Below are 24,410 nucleotides of genomic sequence, written 5' to 3'. Positions count from 1 at the left end.
TTCTCCCTTTCATATCACTTTTCTGGCCAACGTGAGATCTTTGAAGAGCAGAAATGCAGTCATGTTCCTCTGGTGCTCTACTCGAAACCAAAAGCCCCCAGACAGGCACAACCCTTCATAACAGCTTCGTGCTTGCCGCCTTTTGCACCTCCCAGCGTTAGAGGGCAGTAAAACGGCAAACTGTGCATTGGTTGTCTCCAAAGGCCGCTCCCGACGCGCGCGTCTTTACGTACACGTTGGGGGCGGGGCCTCCCTGTGCGCGGTGACTGGCGGCGGAGCTGGCGGCATCTAGGGGCTTGATAGTGCGGCTCGCGGGCTTGGGGAACTTAAGGGGTGGCGGTGGCGCCGGCGAGGACGACGACGGCGACGACAGCAGGAGCGAGCTCTCGGCTTGTCGCTCACCATGCCCACCGTGGAGGAGCTTTACCGCAACTATGGCATCCTAGCCGATGCCACGGAGCAAGTGGGCCAGGTCAGTCCCGAGCGGCCTGCAGGGCCCGGCTCTCTGCGGCCTTTCGGAAGCGCTTCCCGGGCCGGGCCTGGCCGGGCCGGGCGGGGGACACTGCTCTTCGCTCTCCCGCGAGCTCCTAGGCGCGCCGGCTGCTTCGTCCGGGTGGGCTCTTCTCTAGGAGCGTAGACTCCAGCGCTCCCGGGGCGAGCGCGGTCCCCGGCTCCCAGGCGCCTCCGCCTCCCTTGGACAGCCTTTTCTCCCCGTGGCGTTTTCTAACTCAGCCTCTTCAGCCTCCCGTTCATTCTCTCCCCGAGCCTTGCTTTGTGAATTTCCCTGAAGTCTTTTTCCTTTCCGATGCAGCTCAGTCGCTCAGAAAATTAGACTGAGTTCTCAAGAAGTCAAAAAATAGCCTTAGGGTGAAAGTCTGCTATTAACTTATGAAGAGTGCTTTAGGAGACAAGTTGGGGGGGGCGGGGCGAAGAATAGGGGCCTCTCGTCCAGTCTTTACTAAGAGCCCACGATTTCCTTTCTTCAGGACAAGGTTTGGGTGCCTACCACTCACCCGGACTCGGTGCCGGGCGCTGGAGGTACAAGACAGAAAGACTGGCACTCCACCGGTTTGTGTTTTTAGTGAGGAAGACTAGCGGTAAATAAATAAGAAAGATAGCTTGTTGCAGTTGTTGTGTTGTTGTTGTTTAATGAAAAGTGTGAAAAGTACAACGGCCGTGTGGTGGCAGTGGTAGGGGAGTGAGAGTGCCGCTTTAAATGGAGTTGTCTGGCTGCAGCTCTGTCTCAGCAGTGTTGTCCGTACGAGCCATGGCTTCTTTGTGAGTTTTCATGCCCTGGAGTACATTGAACTTGAGTTGATGACTGGGTGTGCGTGTGCTTTGTTGGGAAAAAGAACCTGGCTCTCCCGGGGGGTAGTCTTGGTCTTTTTTGTTAGAAATCCCATGCCATAGATATTTTCAGTGCTTAAAGCTTCATGTGATCCTTCTGCATGCCCATCACACGGAGTAGGAAGTGGAAGATCCTAGAGTCTAATAACACGAGCGAAGCTGTGGTACTGCCCCCTCGCGTTCCTTTTTCTGGACATGTGTCATTTAGGTAGAAACTTTCTGAGCAGGAAGGGGGAGAAATGTTGGCGCCTGAACCTTATTTTAGCCTAATCTAGAATTGTAAATATACAGTTGCAAGTATCACGGTCTTCCTTCCCTACATAACTTCCGTTTCAGGAGGAAATTTTGACATCACCAATGAGAAATATACTGAGTCTGTTGTATATAAGGTGCGTGTTTGATTGTGAAGGAGAACTTGTCTACCCATTAAGACCAAGTTGGAAAATCTGTCATCAATCATAATTTGATTTTGTTGTTCCCAAAAACAAGCAGTAGTGAAGATACTCATTGTGAACTGAGTTGGGAAAGATTATACTAAATTGTTGCACCTAAAGTTGACTTTGTTTTACATCAACACAAAGAAGGGGTAGAAGTCAGACCAGTGATTCTCAGTCGGTCTGTAGCTGATGCTCCCCAAAGGGGAGTATCAGGAATCTTCTAGGGAAACTTTGAAACCAGTACACATAGTGCTGTCCCATGTCACCACCCTCATGTTTTGCTGGAGTAGAAAAATGTTGACAAGCCACCTACTTACAGTGTATGACAGGGCAAATGGAAGCCAAACTAGGATTTATCTATTCTATGAATAATTGAGAATTGCTTGCATTCCCCTCTGTCATCTTTAATTATAAATACCAGATTAAATTGAGACGTCTCCCGCAAGGGGTCAAAAATGTCTTTCTCAAAGCAAAAATGCGCTTTTAATTTGGGAAGCATATTAGGAGCCATTAGTTTCTGAGAAACAGAAACACACCCTTTCCTGCAGACTTTAATGAGGGCCCCCAATTTTATGTATTCAGTGCCCTTTTTTTGAGTGCCTGTCATTTAGCAGACACTGGGGTGGGTGATAAAATTTTAGGACAGTTCCCTGTAGGTGATGGGAGATCAGTACCTTCATGATACTGTAATGACAGCTGTCAAGCAACCACTTAGGAGAAAAAAGACCTCTGCATGCAAAGTGTAGTGATAGCCTTGGCCTCAGACAGTGAATTCTAGGGGAGCTAAAGCTGGACTAATGCATAATGCTTACAGATTCCCTCTTGCGTAGTATTTGTTCCCTTTTACAAACAAATCTCTAATAAAACTGCTCATCAAAAAATGATAGTGGGTTTCAGGGTACTGCTTGTGAATTTTAATAACAAAAGCAAGAGCCAACTTAATGGAAGGGACACTTCAGTTTTTTTAGGAGGGAAAAAAGTATTTTCATTTTTTGTGTAGCAAAGTGTTCTTTTCATGTTAACATACAACACTAATGGTCAAGACTTAAGTTTCCTGGTAGGTAACCTGTCTGGATACTTCTGAGTCCATATCTGAATTTCTTAGTCCAGAGCTTCTTTCTAACTCTTATTTTGGTTTTCACCCTTTGTCAAAGAGTTAAGCAACTGCATTTGCTCACCGTGCTGCCACCAAGGGGCGTGCCCTTTCCACTACTATCAATACTAAATGCAAGTCCTCTGAGGTTGTTGTCAGCTAATTTTTCTCAAGCTGATCAGATAACGCTCTTTTTTGAGCCTCCTCGTACTGTGTATTCATTTATAGAACTTCAGGTTTGTATTTGATTTCATGTGAGGACTTTTCTTCCCTCACTAAATTATAAACTCTTGGAGTTAAGGGTTAAATCCTTTTACAGTTGACCCTTGAACAACACGGGTGTGAACTGTGATGGTCCACTTGTACGTGAGTTTTTTTCCCCCAGTAAATATCTGTACTACATCCACAATTGGTTGGCATCCCTAACACCGATATACACCGATGTTGTTCAGGGGTCAACTATATATTCACACTATATATATATAGTTTGTGTGTGTGTATATATATATATATATATATATACACACACACAAAACCTGCTTATAAGGATTATTTTATGAATGAAGAAGAGACCTTTATACAACACATACAACATATATTTAGACACTGAACATGTATTTTCTAATAAGCAAACCGGTGTTATAAATTCTAAATGAAACATTATTTAATACCTCAAAACCTTCCAGTCCCTCTGTCACCTTCCCCCTTGCAGCTCCTGTGTCCCACCTGCTTACTCAGCTCCCCTTTCCCCGACTCTGCCTCTGCCGCTCCTTCAGGTCTCCTAGCCCTGCTGTAGCTTCCTTTAGCTCCCTAACCCCGCTTTTCACTGTGCTCTGCCCAAGGCTCCTGACCAGCCATAACAGAGCAGGCTGTGGCCCTCCACTATTTGAAACTGTGTTTCAAATTTTTATGAATTTACTTAATGTTAAAATGTAGATACTTAATTTATGTAGTCAGAATTTTTTAAGATGAAAAAAAAACATACCAAGCACCTGTTAAGAGACTGGGCTGTTAGGCTGAGCTAAGATTAGATCAATATAATGCCCAAACTCCTATGCTTGCTATGTTCTCTTACACAGGAATACACTGGCTTTTCAGGGTAAAAGAGTATAACTTTACTGACTTAGAGATCATAAAATACCATTCTTTGGGGGGGGTTTTTTAATGAAATTAATGTGTTTTACAACTAATTTTTAGAATCTTTTTTAGGTAGGTTGGCAGTTTCTGACCTAACCTTTTGATACATAGAACACTTTATTTCTGATTATTAAAAAAAGAATGTGCTTAATTGAGATCTTACTGTACCTCAGTAATTTTGCATCCTGCTTTATTTAACTAAACTTTTGGTATTTCTGTAATTAATCCAGTGGATGTTTATGAGTCATTCCCCTCTTGATGGCCTGAAGTAAACTCACATGACTAAAGCACTTAGTGCATTGCTTTATACAGAGTAAACAATATGCTCTGTACATTTTGGTACCATTATTATCATGTTTAAGGTTAGGGTTTTCTAATAATCAAAAGTTTTATCCATATTCCAAACAGGAGGTGTAGCTATAGTCTCGATATTGATTACTGTTGTTTGCCAGATTGATCATTGTCGTTCAATGAAAGGACTGGTTTGGAGGTGTATAGGGGGATTGGGTTTGGGAAGTATTGACAGTTGGCTCACCACATTATGGGTATGCGAGGGAAACCACTTCTGATATTTTTAAAGGCAACAAATGAGATTTGAATGTGTTATTCTAATAAAAATTTAAATACGTGACATTAAAATCTGTCTTAATCCAAAGTTGGCTGGCTATATAGAATCAGTTACTGTTTTCATATTCTAAAATATGAGGCAAAGAAAAGCGTCCTAACTAACCTTCCTCCTGGTATTGCTTAATTTCAGGAATGTATTCTCTTCACCTGCTTTAAGGTGCTAATTGGAAACAGATGAATACATTTAAGTAAATATAACACAATTGTTTGTGAATTCCATGATACTCATTACAATTTTTAAAGCTTGATACAGTCACAAGGCTAGGATCACTGATCTCTAGAATGGAGAAGTAGTGGTACATCGACAAGCCTATTTGCTTATTCCACTTAAAATTTGAGTCATCCCCCCTGGCCACGTGGCTCAGTTACTTACGGGTTCGATCCCCAGTCTGGGCATGTACGAGAGGCAACCAGTTGATGTTTCTCCCTCGCATCAATCCTTCTCATTCTTTCTCTCTTTTTAAAATCAATAAACATATCCTCTGGTGAGGATTTTTTTAAAAATGAGAGTCATCCTTTTCTCTTCCCCAACTCACAAAGAACTCATTGGTAGGGGGCAGGGGACCAGATGGTAGGAAGGTAGGTGTCCAACTTAAGCAGTAGCACTCCAAAACAAAGCCCTATTTCTTAGCTTATTAGCCTTTGTAAAATTTTGCTAATTTAGATTCAAGCAAGTTTGTTTAGCTTTTCATCATTCAAAATTGTGTTTCTTTTCTGCCTCATTCCTTCAGCATAAAGATGCCTATCAAGTGATCTTGGATGGTGTGAAAGGTGGTACCAAGGAAAAAAGATTAGCAGCTCAGTTTATTCCAAAATTCTTTAAGCATTTTCCAGAACTGGCTGATTCTGCTATCAATGCACAGTTAGACCTCTGTGAGGATGAAGATGTATCGGTAAGTTTATGATTGACAGTTTTCAACAAGCTTTCAGGTGTTTCTCTAGCAATTTCCAGACATTTGGTTTTCTTTGTTTAACTAATGAAATTGAAGTACCAGGCATATCAGTGCCAAATAAAACACTGCAGTGTGGCCTGGCACAGTGTCATACCAAGGCTTAATCTACATTGGAGGAAATATATTTGCTCTTTCACCACCTTTCAACTGTGAAAAATGCATAGAATTACAAAATACTTTGATTTTTTTTTTATTTGTTGTCCACTGTTAAAAACATGTTGTGGCTCACGTCTTTTTCATAAATTCTTGTACACTGTGCATACGGAATTTAACTAATGTTAGTTTTCGATCAATTTATGCTTGTCTTAGATATTTAAAATATAGTTTAAAAAATATTTAAACACTAGTAGTGTTACACATAGTTTCAACAGTCTTAAATATTTTGCATAACAGAAAAATAATTGGTTTATGTAATAATTGTATGTGATTAATAGAATAAGAAGAATTAGCCTTCTGGCTGTTGATAAAAGTTCCTGAGAATTTTCAACTATTAATTCATGACTTTTCAAATGAAATTAGAAATTATCAACATTTCATTCAGAATTTGCTACGTAGAACTCCTGTACATTTTTATGTTAAACTAAATCAGCCAAGATCACATATTTGGAGTTAAGTAAACAATATAGTCACAAATGTGTACTAAGTAATCAATACAAAAAATTATAAAGTAGTTACTAGATATGACATTGCCATTATAGGCTTTCTTAAGGAATACTATATTATATGCCTAAAAGTTGTAAAAACCCAATAGTTGTATATACCCAGTTTATAAACCATGGTTTATAATCTCAAATCTGTCTACTCCAGTTAGATAATTGTATTAAATGTCCCTTAGCACCACATTTTATTTTAGTTAATTTTGTGAAGCTTGAATGTTAAATTGAAGCAAATTATTTCCAAAACTGCTAGAAATCTCATGTATATTTTTGTGACTCATATGCCCCTAATTATGGTTTTCCTGTGGTTTTAGTTTTCTTTAAAGATTGGGTAGGTCTTATTGATGATAGTACTTGTTCAAATTTTTGTTTGAAATTACATGCAGATTCGACGGCAAGCAATTAAAGAGCTTCCTCAATTTGCCACTGGAGAAAATCTTCCCCGAGTGGCAGATATTCTAACCCAACTTTTGCAAACAGGTAAAGAATTTTAACATTACCCTTTTATATAAGTATAACTTCTTTCTGAAATAATGACTTTGTTTTTAGCTTTTTAAAAATAAAATTCTTTTTTGTATTTAGTAGATTGAAACTTAATGACTTGTGATTCTCTAATTCCTAGTGTCGTTTTTAGTTTTGGTTTATCCATTTATAAAGGCAAAATTACTGGATTCTTTGGGAGAATTTTGATGCATTATGATTCCCCCACCCCCAATTTCCTATAGTTTCATAATTGTACCATCTTAATATAAAACTTTTCCAGGTATGCTACATCAGGTTCTCTACCTTTTTAAGGAAGATATATTTTCTTAGTACTTGAGAATACCTAGTTACGTGTCTCATTGTAATCTGTGAAATCTACATGAATCTTAAGTTTGAAAATGAAGCAGATGATATTCTTCATTTACTTTATACCTTGTTCCACATTTTCTCTATCTAGATGACTCTGCAGAATTTAACTTAGTGAACAATGCCCTGTTAAGTATATTTAAGATGGATGCAAAAGGTAAGGCCACTTCTTGTTCTGAATTGTGTCTGATGTCTTAAAAATTTGGTGAACTTGGCATTATTCATAAAAGATAAAGTCTGGAATTCACCCAGAGATCTATTTCATAAAAATACTGTGTTCTTTCTAAAAAACTATTTAGGCTCAAGAGGTTTGTGACTCAAAAACCCAACAGAAATAATTGCTAAAACAGATCAAGCTTTTCCGTTAGAAATTTGTTGATAAAAGTCCCTCTGCCTCTAAAAAAATTCTTCCAAAATACCTGAGGTATTTTTACTAGTGGTAATGATAGATCACTCTTACAGTTCGAGCTGTAAAAATTTCAGACTAATTCAACTAGTATCAATAATATTTAGGATGTTTATTAATTCACTTCAGAATACTATAAACCAAGTTAAATTTAAAAACTTCATTATCATATAGAATTGACTTGCTACACATAACTGTTCTGTTTTATAGGGACCTTAGGTGGCTTATTCAGCCAAATCCTTCAAGGAGAAGACATTGTTAGAGAACGAGCAATTAAATTCCTTTCTACAAAACTTAAGACTTTACCAGATGAAGTCTTAACAAAGGAAGTAGAGGAACTTATACTCACTGAGTCCAAAAAGGTAAGCTTTGGTCATCATTTAATAGAACTTGCCTAAAGCAAAATTACATACTTGAAATTAGCAGTATTCATCAATGTTTATAAAATGACATATCCAATTAGAACTGTCATAGAACATCAAGCTTTTCTTATATTGTATTTTGCACTTTGGTTTCTTGTAACATACCCTTGTCTTCCATCCTAGGATAATCTCTCAGAATTCTAGATCATTTCCAAATAAAAATGAAATCACATCGAAATGACCTATTTTTTTTCCTCTTACCCCATGACAATATAAGCTCTTTGAGAGTGTGCCCCCAGATCTTAGCATAGCTACAGATGCTGAGATTCTCAAGGTGTGTCAGTCACAGTTAACTTTCACTTATAAAGTGCCAAAGTTTGGGAATAATTCACTTTTTCATAAGTTGAGGAAAATTTCAAAATTTCCCTGATTGCACTCTTTACTTGTTTAGTGATATAAGAGTTCTTGAGTGAGAAAGAAAGGAACAGTTGTCCAGCTGGGAATGTAAGCATATCTTACCTGTGTCCCAACTAGTAGTCTGGGGGAATATGTCATGATTGCTTGTTCCTTTGATCACTGAGCAGAAAGGCTTAGGCCCGCTGATATGGGGCACTTGGAATAAAACTTGCATGGTCTCCTTTTTCATATACAATTACCATATTAGTGTGAATGAGGCTGTTTTTAAATATAGGAAACTACACCAGACTTACTACAGAATTTCCTGATCTTTATTTTGCTCTCACCCCCAGAAGGGCCTTTTCAGACATTTTTTTCTTTACCCATCCTTCCATGAAATTTTAATGCCACAGATATACTGTGTATCTTTCTATGTACTATGTCTGTGTGTGTCTGTGCTTTATACATAAAAAACTAAAATTTGCCAAGAACCAAATTGCGCCCCCTTGGAGACAGTATTGTGCCCCATATTGAGAGTAATGATCTATTCTGAAGTTAAATCAACTGAAGCTAGAAGTTATACTTTCATCACTATTTCAGAAACATTAAGAGCAAACTGACTTTAGTAACTGAAATAAATTTTTTTACAATTTTACAATTGATCTTTCTTTCCCATTCAAGTGATAAAGATACTTACTTTGAATTATCTCTTTCCAGGTCCTAGAAGATGTGACTGGTGAAGAATTTGTCCTGTTCATGAAGATACTGTCTGGGTTAAAGAGCTTACAGACAGTGAGCGGAAGACAGCAGCTTGTCGAGTTGGTGGCGGAACAGGCTGACCTGGAACAAACCTTCAACCCGTCAGATCCCGACTGTGTGGACAGGCTCTTGCAGTGCACTCGGCAGGCAGTACCCCTCTTCTCTGTGAGCTCTTTGTTTTACATAGCTGGTATTTCGGTTACTCTGTTAGCTTACATTTCTATAGATGTTCACTTGAACATTCTCCTCAAACCTTTGCATAAAAGTAGTAACAGTAGAATTGATATTTAGTTTATGGGGCATGAGTGGGGTTGGTGAGAGGCAAAGGCAGCAAGAAGTTTCTTTCAAATCTTGCTAAGAGACTTTTTTAAGTCTCGAGAATTTTGCATCACACTTTATAGTTTGGACGAGTTTCTAAACTACTTGCTATAGTAATTTAACATTTTTTCTTAAATTTTCTAATGGATTGTTCTAGGTAAATATGCTCTTTATCTCTGGCTTTGTGCTGTCCCTCGCCATGAGTGTTCTGGGATGTGTATACCATAGTTTGGGAAACACTGTTTAAATGATCTATCCTTCGTGAAAAAAATATACTGAAATTCAGCACTAAAATTTTCTCCAAAATTTGACCTGAGACTGGAACAAAGATGTATAGATGTTCCAATGATCCAGACAAACTAAGAATTTCTGAGGTCATTTCTGGGTTCCTGTAGGGTATATACTGTATTATAATTGTGGCCACAGTACCACATGCTGTGGTGCTCAGCATTTGTAGAATGACATTTGAAAGAATGTGTCTCCCCCCCCCCCTTTTTTTTTTTTTTTTTGACAACTCAGTGTTTTTTGGATTTTTACAGAAAAATGTGCATTCCACAAGATTTGTGACTTATTTCTGTGAGCATGTTCTCCCTAATCTCAGTTCCTTGACCACCCCAGTAGAGGGTCTTGATATACAGCTGGAGGTAAGAGAAAATTTGTTTCATACTGAAAAGCCATTCTCATATTTTAATAAAAATGTAAACCACTAATTTAGATCTGATTTCTAAGACAGTAAAGGTCCGGTGATGGCTAGATAGTAATCTATCCCAGGATTAGTGATATAGGAATGCTTTACGGATTCAATTAAAAGTTGCGGCAATAAATGCACAGCTTATAGTTTTCATTATAGTCTCTACCTTTGTAGCCCTAATACTTTTAAATAAGGTATTTAATTAATGACAGTTCCGATCTCTCTTCACAACTGAAAGAGCCAGACTTAAGCTGGATTAACACAAAATATCCTTTATGCCTTCTCCAATAGAATTGACTACTTTCCCGCTCTCCTTTGTATCTCAACTGTAATGTTCATAATACATTTTTTCACAGCATGTGTAATACTTTACATTTATTTATCTCCCCACAGTTAACCAGATTCATCTCTGTATTCCCAGAATCTAGTGCAGAGCCTGATTCTAAAAGGCACTTAATGATGATGGTTGAATCGAACTGAAATATGAAAATGTATTTTCCTCATAGGCCTTTGGGTTAGAGAAGAGTCTCACTCTACCTACACTGTCGTTTGTTTAAAATGTTTGGGGTTTGGCTTATCAGACTGGATTGGATAACACAAAGATGAACCTCAAGAATAGTGGCAATTACCAATACTTTTAGTTGGTATCCAGAGACTAAATTTTATAGCAAATGGGGCCTACTCTAAATGTTAGTAAACAATTCTTTGCTGTTAAGAGTTCTTCCTTAGTCTCTTCATAGTACAAATTATCAAGTTAGTTAATATATTTATCACTTTTGCATTTATTTAGCACCTTATTATTAACCGGTAGCAGAAGGTATTGGGTATGAAGTCTGTCCAGAATATATCCAGCCATGTAATATGAAAAATAGAGACATTCACTGAGGAAGATACAAGATATAAGAAACATCGTGCATAGGACAGTGACACCTCAGTAGGTATCATTGACACCAGAGTAGGCACCTTGGGGCCTCACACTGTTCCCCCAATTGCCATCAGCTGCCCCATCGTATTTTCCTGAATCGCATCAATGGTCTGAAATCTCTTTCCTTTCAAAGTTGATTTTAGTTTTGGGAAAAGCCAGAATTCACAGGGTGCCAAATCTGGGCTGTAGAGGAGTCGAGTCACCTGGGTGATTGGATGTTTCTCCAAAAAAAGCTCTGCACGAGACGTGATGCATGAGCAGGCACATTGTGGTGATGAAGCTGACAGTCATCAGTTGGCCATAGCTGCGGGCTTAGGAATCATCAGAATAGTTTCTGTGGAGGAATGGTCACGCTTAACGTAAAATTGGGTGCAGGTTCATTGCTGTACTTGCTAAGTCATTTTTTAATGCGACGGCCACACAGTGCCCATGCTCGCTCAACAGCGTCTGCCGCCCCCACTGACTAGTACAGTAAAGTCATTGCTCCTGTATGCGCATTCCAGTCCACCCTTCTTGGCTGCCAGGTTACATCTCATTATATAAACAATGGCTGGACTTTTTCCAGACAGACCTCATATATTCTTTACTACTTCTCACAAATATATTGAAAGTCATGAGAGCTGGGTTTTATGGTCTTGCCCTGTAACTGACATATATCACATAATCTCTTTGACCTTCAGTTTCCTCAACAGTAAAATATAGGGCTGCATCTCTTCTTCCAGTTTCAACATTCTGATTCCATAAAAGTGCAGTTAAAAAATGAGCATTCTTTGGGGTTTTTTAAGAAGATTTTTATTTATTTATTTATGTATTTATTTTAGAGAAAGGGAAGGGGAAGAAAGGGGGAGAAATATTGACTGTTTACACGCCCCCAACTGGGGACCTGGCCTGCAGCCCTGGCACGAGCCCTGACTGGGAATCAAACCAGCCTTCCAGTTCACAGGCCAGTGCCCAGCCCACTGCGCCACACCAGCTAGGACAAATACAGGCAGCCTTAAGTAGTTATCTAGAATCATTCTTATTTTATTGGCCCTATTTATTCAAGAAAATGATACTAATAACAGTGAATTGTGTGTTTTAGGTATTGAAACTCTTGGCAGAGATGAGTTCATTTTGTGGTGACATGGAAAAATTAGAAACAAATTTAAGAAAACTGTTTGATAAGTTATTGGTAAGAACTTTTTTCTTTCCCTATGGAAAACATTGCCCCAAAATCTAATAGTGTAGTAGGAGTGTCTAGATTATGGTGAACAAGATTTTGAGGTTATAGTGTTGGACAATAATTCTTGCAAATACTGTTAGCAACTCAGGCCACATATTGTCTACTGTAAAAAAAATTGTTAATCTTTGGCATTTCTCCTGTTCTTGACGCTTTGCCTAAAGTGTAATATAGGATTTATATAGTAGATTTTTCTGCTATTCCTTTATCAAAATATTTTTTACATTCACTGCAGTTCACCATTCAGGTTGCTGCCAATGGCCAGATAGCTTTAGCAACCAGGAAATAAGGTCATTTAAGTCATAATTGTGAAGAAAATAGGCCATTTGATAAAATCATCATCAGAGTCACCAAATGATTTTCTTGTTGGATCTGAGCGGTTATGACACAGTGATAAGCATTAGGCCCATTGTATGAATTGAGTCATCCAGTATCTTTTGCTCTTCCAGACCTGTAATACCTACTAGTGTTACAATACTGATATTGAATGCCTTTGGTAGTACTTTGAATGAAAAGAGTCAATACTCAAAGAATATGGACTAATATTCAACAAAGATTTTTGGAGTTAACAGTGGGTTAAGAGCATCAGCTTTTGAGGTCAAACCTATACTGACTCTTTAGCTTATTAACATTCTCACCATAGAAAAGATACCTAAGCTTTTAGTATTCCATCTACATTGAGTGCCTAATAAATATTAGCCACTTTCATTAACATTCTTAATAGTAGTAGCAGCTATAACATAGGTTAATACAGAGAATTGATAGCCTAGATCATTGATCCAATAGCTCTAAAAGAGCAATCTTACCTACATTTCTGACCTTGGTAGCTTTTTCATGCCTTAAAAATCAGGCCCTACAATTATAGTTGAGTATATGTTTGTAATTAATAAGAGCAGATTGAAAATATCTCTATTTTCATCCCTTAGGAGTACATGCCTCTCCCTCCAGAAGAAGCAGAAAATGGGGAGAATGCTGGCAATGAAGAACCTAAGCTGCAGTTCAGTTATGTGGAGTGTTTGTTATACAGCTTCCACCAATTGGGGAGAAAACTTCCAGATTTCTTAACAGCCAAGCTGAATGCAGAAAAGCTCAAAGATTTTAAAATTAGGTGATGTATGATAAAAGTTGTCCAGTCCTTGGCAGAGATGATTGCTATCTGATGCTCCCTGGGCTTTATTTTCATTTTCACAAGAGCTGTCTTCCAACCCTGCCTTACCCTAGTAGAACAAAATAGAAAAGTCAAAAAACAAATATATGCACACATATGACACCTGTGATATAACACATCCATGGGGGAGAATGGACTTTTTCAAAAATGGACTCTGACTCTCTCCATTTGCTTTATGATTTGGGCAGGTTCCCTAACCTCTCTAAAACCCCAATTTTTTGTCTGCTATAAAATGATAATAGTGCCCACCTCAGAGTTGTGAGATTTAAGTGAGACAATGAATGGGAAACTGCGTGCAATGCTTGGGATATAGCGGGTGCTCAGGAAACCATAGTTGCTGCTGTTACTGGAGAAATCCTCTAAGTTGTTTACATGAAGACACTTTGTATTGAATCAGTTCATTAACAACTTCCTATCTTAAATTTTGAAATATTTGGCCACTGTATCATCTGTTACTGTTCTCTACTCTTTGGTAAGGCAGAGGTTCAATAATTGGTGGAACATTTGATCAGTAGCAGGCAACTTAAGAAATCACTATAGCGGGTTAGTGTGGTCTTTTGTCAGCTTCCACCATGGCACACGATGGCCAGAGCCAAAAAGTGCAGAAGGTGGTGGTGCAACCTATCAACCTCATCTTCAGATATTTGCAGAATATATCTCAGATTCAAGTGTGGCTTTATGAGCAAGTGAATATGCAGATAGAAGGCTCTATCACTGGCTTTGATGAGTATATGAACCTCAGATGATGCAGAAGAAAGTCATTCTAAAACAAAGTCAAGAAAATAACGATTGGATAATGCTAAAAAGATACTCTGCTCCAATGTATCTAACTAGAAATGACTAATGAAGTGAGAAATTGTTGAGAAGGCAATATAGCTTGTGTTTTTAAGGTGTCCTTTGTTGGGAGTATAGTTCTTAAACATTTACTCATATTGTTTTGATTACCCTTGTGTTATTCCCTGATGACAATAAATGTGGGACTGTTTTTATTTTAAGAAAGAAGAAAAGAGAGGGAAGGAGCGAGGGAAACGAAGAGGGGAAAGGAAGGACTCTAAAAATGAAAAAATAAAATAAATGGGACCAGGTTGTTAAGCAGAATGCCTAGTAGTCAGTAGGATGGAGTTAAAGTACTGACTCCGTTCACATATTAAGTGGGAACAAACTTGAAAAAGAGATTACTCAGGACTCTTTGAGATTTATATGTTTATAATCCTCAAATCTCTAATATTGTTTATTTTTAACTGGACCTTGAGGTACAGACAGCTCAAACACTGTCACATGTTAGCAGAATAACACATAGAAATTGACTTGTTAAAGTTGAAATAGAAAAACAAAGTTGAAGTGATCATTTACTAATTAACAAATGCTTGTTCCTTTAGGCTGCAGTATTTTGCACGGGGCCTGCAGGTTTATATCAGACAACTTCGCTTGGCTCTCCAGGGTAAAACAGGCGAGGCCTTAAAAACAGACGAGGTAGGAATACTGGGTCACATCTCATAAGGAAATTTTTATAATAGCCACCGTTTATTATAAATTCAGACTGAACTCATACATTGGAATGTAACATTCAGCTTTATTTGCATTGATGATACAAGTGTATGTTGAGATATATGATGTTAGAAGATTGTCTACATACTTAGTTGCTAAGTTTTATTTTTGTCCATACTGAAATCTTGAATGTGTCTAGTGTTTATGAACAATGTTTGTTACCAAACTTAGATACATACCCGTATTTCAGGAGGCTTTCATTAGCAGCATATGTTGTTTAAATATTTGATTGGTGGTTGTCATATTTTTAATTTTACCTTTTTGAAACCCAAATATTAATTTACATTAGGGAAAAAGGTTAAATGCCAATTCTATACCAAATTATATGTGTGTTTGTGTTGTGATATTTGGTTCCCTGATCTCATCCATTTTGATCACTCTTCATCCCAATCCTAGTGAAATATTTTATGTTTTCATCATGTCTTACTGTAACTTAAATTGATTATTTTTCAAACAACCCCTATGTACATAAAACCTGTCCCTTACTCATTTTTTTTTCAGGTTTTTTTTTCAGGTAAAGTGTAACTAACACTTTAATGTTCTAACCTGTCAAGAGAACAGCAAGATTATTTGCTTGCTTTGCCACCTCTACACTGGCTTAGAGTTAAAAAAAAAAAAAAGAAAAAAGAAAAGAAAAAGGAAAAAGATAATGATTCTGAAAGAGAAGTGTAATTACTCTGTTCCTATATGGTAATGGAATATGCATGGTAAAAATTAATGGCATTTTAATTTATTTTTGTCTTCCTTTTGCAGAACAAGATTAAAGTTGTTGCATTGAAAATAACAAATAACATCAATGTTTTAATCAAGGTAATGTCTTCCTTTCTTACCTAGTCCTCCCAGTTAGCTAAACAAGCAGTGTTCAAGTTTTAAACTACTTAAAAATGTGCAAAAGAAATACTTACTTGCTGATTTTGTTTGTTAAAGTTGATAAATAGTGACATTTTATCCTGGAACTAGAAATCACATTTAGAAAAAACTTAGTTTCTTAAGTGTTGTGCGCTAAATGACATCAATAAGTAATAGGTGGAGGTTTTAACAAAATTGTCCTTGTTTACTATTCTCTTGCGGTCTTTTTTAGGTCCTTAGTCACGAGCAAGAGCAAAATAAATTAAGGCTTTCTTTCCTAAAATTAATCCTTAATATGTCTTTCTGTCTGTTACCCTCACCTCCACTCCCCACACCATCATATACATAGAAATTTTGTCTAACTTTGTCTCTTCAGGACCTCTTCCACATTCCTCCTTCTTATAAGAGCACAGTAACATTATCCTGGAAACCTGTACAGAAGGTTGAAATTGGGTAAGAAATATATTTAAAAGTGATTTAAGTATTCTAATATTTATGATTTATAAATAATGAAAATCTGAATTCAGATGTTAACATACTGTATAAAATGGTACATTATTAAATGATTCTTAATAAAATGTGAAAATATGACTATTTGAAGCATGACTTAAAATATTAAATCTAATTCCATTACTTATAAAATAAACTAGTGGAATACAACCCTGGAATTTTCAGCCTTGTTTATACTCCTATGGCATAACTAGACTTTCTGACAAGTTTTACAAATGGGCTACTTGCATATAGTCTTTGAAGCTACAAATTCTAGATTATTTTAAAGTCTTGTAAATGCTCTCTGATAATATCTGCGTAATTAAGGCACAGTTAATTTGATGACATCACAGTGTTACTTCCTTTATTCTAATGTGACTGTCTTCTTTAGGATTTCTTTCATAACTGATAATGCTAAAATACAAGTGTAGTGGTGGCCTCTGGTATAATTTTTTTAATTGCTGTTCTTTTCCCTGTTATAGGCAAAAAAGAGCCACTGAAGATACAACTTCTGGTTCACCACCCAAGAAATCTCCAGCAGGACCAAAAAGGGATGCCAGGCAGATTTATAATCCTCCTAGTGGGAAATATAGCAGCAATCTGGGCAACTTTAATTATGGTGAGCGTTTCCGTTTGGGTATAAGCAGTATGAGAGATTAGACAGAAATTGTGTTGTATTTTATTTTAATTATCAATTTTATATAGTATCATAGCTCTTCTGTGTGATCTTTCTGAGTTAGCTTGGGAAACAATTGATTCTATTATTTTTTGACTGACTTTTGTGGGCTCATTGAACTGAGCATACAGTACTAAGCACCTAAAAAAAGAAAAATATGCCTCTTATATTCAGAGAAGCCAACAGAAAGAAAAGGAAGTTGGCATGAACCATACATTACTGGTTTTCCCTGTTCTAGCTTCAAGGTAGGATGTTCTGTGCACTGTCCCTCAGGGGCAGAGCTATCACTTCTGGAATATGAGGTATTAATGATCCTTCCTAGACCTTGTGAGCCTATTGCTTGTCCTCCCAAAAGGAGAGGTCATATAAATGGAGTCAGATGTTAAAGCATCATCCAGCAAGGAAGCTGTGGTCTTTGAGTGTGGTCTCCCCGCTGCCCAGAGCACACTCCTGTTGTCAGCTTTATCTGTTAGTGCCAGAAGAGCTCCCCACTAGTCCATTCTCTCCTAGAGTTTTTGAAACAGAGGTGAAGTTTGTTTCTCATTGACTTATAGATCCTGTCATAGAAGAATGGATGACAGTATCACTACCTCAGCAGATCTTGTTAAAGACAAAGTTTAATAACACTAGCAATCAAGAATGCTTGCAATTGGCCTTGATCACCAATCAGGATTAATTCTGCAGTACAGGATTCCCCCACTATTCAAAAGTAGAGTGTTCCAATGAATCCTTTCGTAAGCTGAAATGGAGTGAAGTAAAGCCATTATTAATTTATGTGGAAAAAAATTTGAGCATTCCCAGACCTAAAAGAAACCTACCAAATGACATATAAAACATAAAATATGAGTAACACTACAATAATAGTAAAAGTAAGAATGATATGATAAATACACACCATACTGTGCATGTTCATCAACCCACTCAAGTAATATACTTTCCATTACTAGATGCCAACTAAAACATCACTTTGTTACTAGCAGAACCAATAGTAGCTGGCAGCTTTCAAGATTGTCACTCTGTAAAGTAGCACAGATGGTGGACAAAGGCAGGTTCCATGCACACAATATCTTTATTTCATTCACCACGATCAAAAAACACTGAATTGCATCCAGTTTTATACTAAGCATAACACCTTTACAAACTTGATACTTTAGGACACATCTTCCTCAGGCATGCACAAAATAGAGATAAAGCACACGTGCTCACAGACACGGTTCAAAGCTATGGCAGCCTGATACAGAGATGCTGAATGTGTAGTTCTTGGGGAAGAAGCTTGGTAGAGCTACTGTCCCTGCTCATTGCACGCTGCCTCTATAATGGCTCACCACAGAACAAACACTGAATACTATTTTTGCTTTTTGCCTTTTTTCTTTGAGGCAGTTTTAGTCTGGGAAAGATCACTGAGGTCTTACTTACATAGTATGTAAATGTGCATCTCAGCCTCTTTTCTTACCTGAAAAATATGTGTAACAAATAAGAGGGAAATAAATTTCAAATAATTTTGTGAAAGCATTTTGTAAATGGAAAGGATTCTGTGTTACTTCATTGTACCAAATATTGTCCTCTATCGCTTGCGAGATTTAATGTGGTGTCTTACAATCAAGTGTTATCTCAGATACTATCTTCATTTGCTTTAATGAAAGTAATCAAGAGCTATAGTAATCAGTAGAGATTTGTATTCCTTCACTTGGGCAAGTCAGTTACTCTTGAGTTTCCATGCGGATTTTGCCCTTTGCCTGATAGAATCAGGTGATATAATGCATATGGAAAGAGATGTGGAAAAGGCAAAGCCTTAGGTTGTATGTGATTTTTTTTAACTATTAATGTGGAAAAAGCAGTTTTGTTTTCTTTTATTGATTCCAGAGAGTGGGAAAGGGAGTAGGAGAGGGAGAGAAACATTAATCAGTTGCACACACCTCAACTGGGGACTGAACCCCGCAACCCAGGATGTGCCCTGACTGGGAATCAAACCCCACAACATTTCAGTTTGGAGGATAACACCCAACTGGGTCACTCTGGCAAGGACGAAAAAGAACAGTTTTACCAAGACAAAAATCCAGGAGTTACTTACAACTCCAGTTCTGTAATCATGCCTGTTGTCTTTTGCATCTGGTATTACAGTATTTTAATATTTTTATAGGCATCAACTTGTAATTGGGGTGCTTGTCATAAATCAAATTGCAAATTCTGATTCATTAGAAAAATGCATGTCAGTTTTTTGCTTGTTTTTATATTTGGATTAGAATGTTACCTACTTACAGGTATTCTCGCAATACTACAGATGAGAATTGGTGGGCCTTTCTACTTGAACATTTTTCCACCTTTTTTATGCCTGCCTTAGAGAATTGACAGTATGTCAGGAATAGAGGAGAAGCATGTTTCTTTTTTTTTTCCCCATTGAGATGTAAATGTTGGCTCAAATGCTGGAGGGAGGAAAATGTTTTGTGTTCTCTTTAAGAATAGATTTTGTGACCCACATTTGGCAAAATCATCATAATTCTACTTTTCTATGTCAGCCAAGCTCACATTTTTTTGTTTGTTTGTTTGTTTTTTAAATAAAGTGTATACTGAGGGGTTGGGAAATTTATTCTTTTTGTGTTAGTAGGGAATCAGGTAGTGTTAATATTACCACCTTATCACAGTGAACAGGTCTGTCGTAAAGAAAATAAACTACCAGTGTCATGGGCCTGAATATGTTTACCATCATGGAGGAGCCAGAATTTGTGATTGTTCTTTGAGTCCATACAGGCATATTTAGGCTTTGTTCCTTACCTACTTTTCACTTTATTACTTTACTAACCCATATATTTACTACAAAAGTAAATATGAACATAATATTAGTTCCCACAACTGAGTTCAGCTTCCTGGTGCATTTTCAGTCAAATCATTTACTAACACATACCCGTGTTCAGTTTTCCTTCCTGTAAATGAAGTTCCCCAGTAAACCAGGAGTTCTAAACATTCTACATTTTGTGGCTTGTGTCCTTTACCTTTTACATTTTTAAAATATAAAAGTAACTTTTACTTGGAGTAGTGGTTTTTTAAGTTAGAAATATAAGCTTCAAATCTCTGAAAAACTCATGGAAGTACAGAATAGTCCTCAAAATGAAGCCCTTCAAAAAGAATATTTGATGATTCCCTATACTGTAACAATGGCTGTATTGATAAAAAAGAAACAGCCAATATAGAAAAGACAGAGGATCAAATAATACCTTTACAGCTTATTTTCTGTAGAAAATAAGATAGATAGAGCTGAACAATTGAGGGGAACCCAGTTCTTTATATTAAAATTGATTGAAAGGGTGTAATTCTAGAGACTTAGCTTATAGCTTATAATAATGATATCTCTGAAGATGTTTGTTAAGGGTGATGTGAAATTTACTGAGAAACGAAGGTTTTATAATGAGTATTGGTGGGGAAAAATGTGCAGATGTGCAATAGATGAGGCCAAGTCTCAGTCAAAAGTGCAGGAGTGAACAGCCCGCCAGATGAACGCACTGTGGTCGCTGCATTTATCGCTGGGATCATCTTGCCCTCAGACCGCATCTGACGTTCTGCATGTATTCACTAGGGTAATAAACATGACGGTTTGATTTAAGTGGTTTGCATACCAATCAGCTTAGAAAAATGTGTCATGATATGTGTGGTGACTTTGAACCAGATCCCATTCCACTGCACAGATAAATATTGGCTAAGCTGGAGACAGATCTAGTTAGTTTTCTAACTCAGAATTTCTGGAGGGAAAACAAAACATCATCCAAATATGGTAACTGTACTTCTGGCCATAATGGCAAAAAATGGATTGCAGTACTGATTTAATAGGAAGTTTTCAAATATGCAACATTCTTGATCCAAAAATGGCAACACCATTTATTGCTACTAATAAGATTTCTGCAATGAGGAAGTTTGAAAGTTCAATGAAGAGATTTGATCTCCAGAATTAGAAGTCTGAGACTTAATTCATATATGTATGATGAAAAATCCAGCCTTGCTGGTAACTTCAATTAGTTTTCTGTACTGGAAAGACTCCCCTGAGGAATACTTCCCTGGAGCTAGAAAACAGACTAGCCAGTGAATCAAAGACTTACTCTACCATATCATGCAAGTGGCTTGATATTTTCAGTGACCCAAACACTGTATGTATACCCATCATCATCTTTGAGCAGCACCTCTGAGAAGCTCACATAGCTGATAGAACAGTGAGAAAAGCTGTCAGCATTTATATCTACGTTTTTCTGAGTCTTGGTGCTTGAAATATTATGATCAAAACAAATTGCCTGTCGCATTTCAAAATTGGTCATTGATAGCTGAAGATACTTTGCATTTGTCACACACTTGAAAACCAGTGGCATTTTTGTTAATTTCCTATTAAGTATATAAACTTTAATAGTTTTATCATCTTTGGAATTGATGGCACTATCACTGCCACATAAGGAACCAATAAATAGTTATAATTGAGTACCCACTTGGACTGTATTTTGCACCTTGCCATATGTTCTTCAGCATATATGTTGCCCTGGCTTTATGTACAGATTGAATTTGTGGGTGGTGTAGCAGAATACCAATGCTACTTTTAAAAAGCCTACTGCTATATTCAGAGCTCTGAGCTACATTTGTTGTGTCACAAAGTCCTGAGCAAGACCTAAACCATTGTTCGCTTTTTCGTAGAGCAGAGAGGAGCCTTCAGGGGAAGTAGAAGTGGCCGAGGCTGGGGAGCACGAGGAAATCGTAGTCGGGGAAGACTCTACTGAATAAAACATCACATTCTTCAGCATTGTCATGAGCTTAATATACTTAAATTCTACTACTCATTGGATTGCCGGGGATGTCCCTTTAAGAGGACTGCTGCCTTCAGCTAAAAACTTAATGTTCTTTATACCTTTGTATGTATGATCTACTTTTGTAATAGACCATGGTTGTGTCCAAGGTAAAAACCACAGCGATATTTTTGGATGCTTTGTGCGCAATTTTGTTTTTGCAGTATCATCATTATTCAGACTTCATATTGTGAATCTTTTACTTTCAAACATCTTAATAATTTTGTTGAGAGTTCTTCAAGTCTAAAATGTAATGAAATTCAGTCTATTTCTGATAAAGATCATCAGTTTTGAAAGGTTACTGATTTTTTTCTCCCCTCTGTCCTTTGTTTTTCCCCACAATATATGGAGAAGAGTAATGGTCAATCTTAACACTTGGTTTTCATTATTTTTTAATAAAGCTGCTAGGCAATGGTTCAGCATTCCTACCTAGTGTCCTAAGAGCAAAATATTTATCAGCTTTCTTAAAATGTACAAACAACATTACATTTTTAGGGGAAAGTAAGCTGCTTTGCACTGCTTACTTAACTCTTCTCCATATGTTGTGATAAAAACTTTTGAATATGGGATCTTACTATATGAATAGAAATGTGTATGTGTAATATACATACATGCATAAGCATATGTGTGTGTGTGTGTGTATATATATGCATGCTGTGAAACTTGACTGTACAACGTAAATCATTTTTTAAAATTCTAGGAACGGGTAATCTTTGACATGGTGATTATCCTTTTGAGGCTGAATCCATTATTAACTTGTTATCTAAGTTTTCCTCCCAGTAGTGAGGGATTCTGAGTCAGTTGCACTTACATGATTATTGTTATTTAAAACTAAAAAGATAAACACAGGCTGCATTTTTCAAAGATGAGTTTGGAGATTCCCTGTTGGAGAAATACAGCCAAAATATTGAATCTGATGTACATAAAGGTTTCTACAGGATGACATAGAATAGTTTAGAATTTGGGGATTTCATAACCAGGGCAATCCAGGAAAAGTGACTTGATAACATGCTGTACCAATAATGAGGGATGCTCTCTGTTTGCTTTTGCCACTTTGAAGATTTTAACTTCTCAGGTTATTAATCAAAATTATTGTATAAGTTAGCCAATAGAATCTTTAGGTTAAAACAACAGATGGGGGGGTTTGTGGAGTGTTTAATGTCATGGGCATTTTTAGTAGTATAGGCCCTTTGCTCTGCATTTGAATGTTTCATATATTTTTGTTCCACAGTTAATCTTCCTTCCCCAAGTTCGGTATTCAAATCCAATGCCTGAATGACATTTTCTAGTAGTTTGACATATTTTTTGAGGAATAGTTCGTTAATCCAATGCAGGTGTCTTCATTACTGTTACCTTTACATTGGGGAAAAAGCAAAACCCCTTTGTTAGAATTACTGCACATGTTTGTGGTAAAAATATTTTTTTGAAGACTAGAATTATACAAGTGAGCAAAAGAAGTTGGTCAGCTTGACTATGGAGTGGTGGCAATAATCTAAACATTCCAAAAAACAATGAGCTGAACCTAAGCCCCCTTGGAATCTGAACAGATATAGGAACACAGAATTGCCATGTGAAAACTGTGACCAGGTAGTCTGGACCTCAGAGGCAGACCAGCCAGTAGCCTAAAGCCATTTCAAGCATAGGAACTATATTGGGATTACAGTTATATAAATTTGAACATTAAGTGTAACTTTTCCTCTTTTTTTTTTAAGAATATTTGTAAACTCAAAGGTAAGCAGAAATTGACTCTACTTCAAGTTTGATACTGAATTGACTGTGTTTCTCCTTTACCACCTCATTGTTCTCCTTCCCTTTCCTGAGGCAATAAATAGTGCACAACTTAGGTTATTTTTGCTTAAAAAATTTGGATGAAAAACTTTCTCATGATTTTTTTTTTTGCAAGACACCTGTTTATCACCTTGTTCAAAAGTAAATGTTCCCTTATGCTTTTGAAATAAATTTCCTTTTGTAATTTTGTTTTGTGTCTTGATGTGTTATCATTATGATAGCTTCAGGTTCTTAGATATTCATTAAACATTTATTGTTTTTCATGTGCCAAGCAGTGTGTCAGACCATGAAAATACAAAGATGGACAAGCCCTCAAGGAGTTCAGTCTTGCAAAGTACTTTAAATTTTCATCCTTTTGGATTTATATTTAGAAGCTAATGATAAAAGGATTTGGTTCTTTTAATCGAAGCAAAACAGATACTTGCCAAATCATGAAGTATTGCCATCCTCAAGTACATATGCAAAGCAAGTTGGAACTTAACTGGACTACCAGCCTTTATTAAAAACTCTTCCTGAAGTAGCACCAAAAATGGTTAGGAGTGTCCTAAAGCCAAAGTTGGTTGATCATCATCAGATAATTTCCCATGGTGGTCACATCCTGTAGCTTTAACACCATCTATATGCTGAGGGCTGCCAAATTTGTGTCCATTTCTTGCTTGGAGTTTCACAATAACCTAATACTGATTTTTCCGCACTTGCCTCTCTAGCCTGTTCTAATCACAGCAACAAAGAGAACGTCACTCTTGAATATATTGAATGGGTCCTCATTTCAGAATAAATTAAAAATATTGCTATGGCTTTTAATTTCTGACTTGATACTCTTCCCCTCCATCATGCTGCGCAACTCAGTTGGCTAGGCAGACACACTCTTGCTTAGAGTCTTGGCAGTAGCTATTCTCT

General features: G+C 37.2%; 1 protein-coding gene across 2 annotated transcripts; it reads left to right on the top strand.

Moving 5' to 3' along the window:
- The first annotated feature begins 261 nt into the window (after positions 1 to 261).
- On the top strand, positions 262 to 23,628 carry API5 (apoptosis inhibitor 5). Of its 2 annotated transcripts, none has more exons than XM_054587132.1 (14): positions 262 to 472; positions 5,373 to 5,534; positions 6,637 to 6,730; positions 7,191 to 7,256; positions 7,716 to 7,867; positions 8,981 to 9,187; positions 9,880 to 9,984; positions 12,038 to 12,127; positions 13,102 to 13,283; positions 14,723 to 14,816; positions 15,645 to 15,701; positions 16,117 to 16,193; positions 16,712 to 16,848; positions 21,579 to 23,628. In XM_054587132.1, the coding sequence occupies exons 1-14, from the start codon at positions 404 to 406 to the stop codon at positions 21,599 to 21,601; spliced, it is 1,515 nt and encodes a 504-aa protein (XP_054443107.1). In that variant the 5' UTR covers positions 262 to 403; the 3' UTR covers positions 21,602 to 23,628. The 2 variants fall into 2 exon arrangements, with proteins under 2 accessions (XP_054443107.1, XP_054443106.1); XM_054587131.1 differs by having other exon boundaries at positions 21,574 to 23,628.
- The last annotated feature ends 782 nt before the right edge of the window (positions 23,629 to 24,410 follow it).

Source organism: Pteronotus mesoamericanus, unplaced genomic scaffold (genome assembly GCF_021234165.1).
Source record: "Pteronotus mesoamericanus isolate MK-2021 breed Mesoamerican mustached bat unplaced genomic scaffold, CSHL_Meso_final scaffold_1066, whole genome shotgun sequence".
NCBI lineage: Eukaryota > Metazoa > Chordata > Mammalia > Chiroptera > Mormoopidae > Pteronotus > Pteronotus mesoamericanus.
The sequence above is the reverse complement of the archived record's forward strand: the minus strand, read 5'-3'. Positions and strand labels throughout refer to the sequence as shown.

Coding starts and splice junctions, on each gene's coding strand:
- API5 (XM_054587131.1), top strand. CDS start 404: ATGCCCACCGTGGAGGAGCTTTACCGCAACTATGGCATCCTAGCCGAT. Junction 6,731..7,190: donor AACCCAACTTTTGCAAACAG/GTAAAGAATTTT, acceptor TTCTCTATCTAG/ATGACTCTGCAGAATTTAAC. Junction 13,284..14,722: donor CTCAAAGATTTTAAAATTAG/GTGATGTATGAT, acceptor TTGTTCCTTTAG/GCTGCAGTATTTTGCACGGG.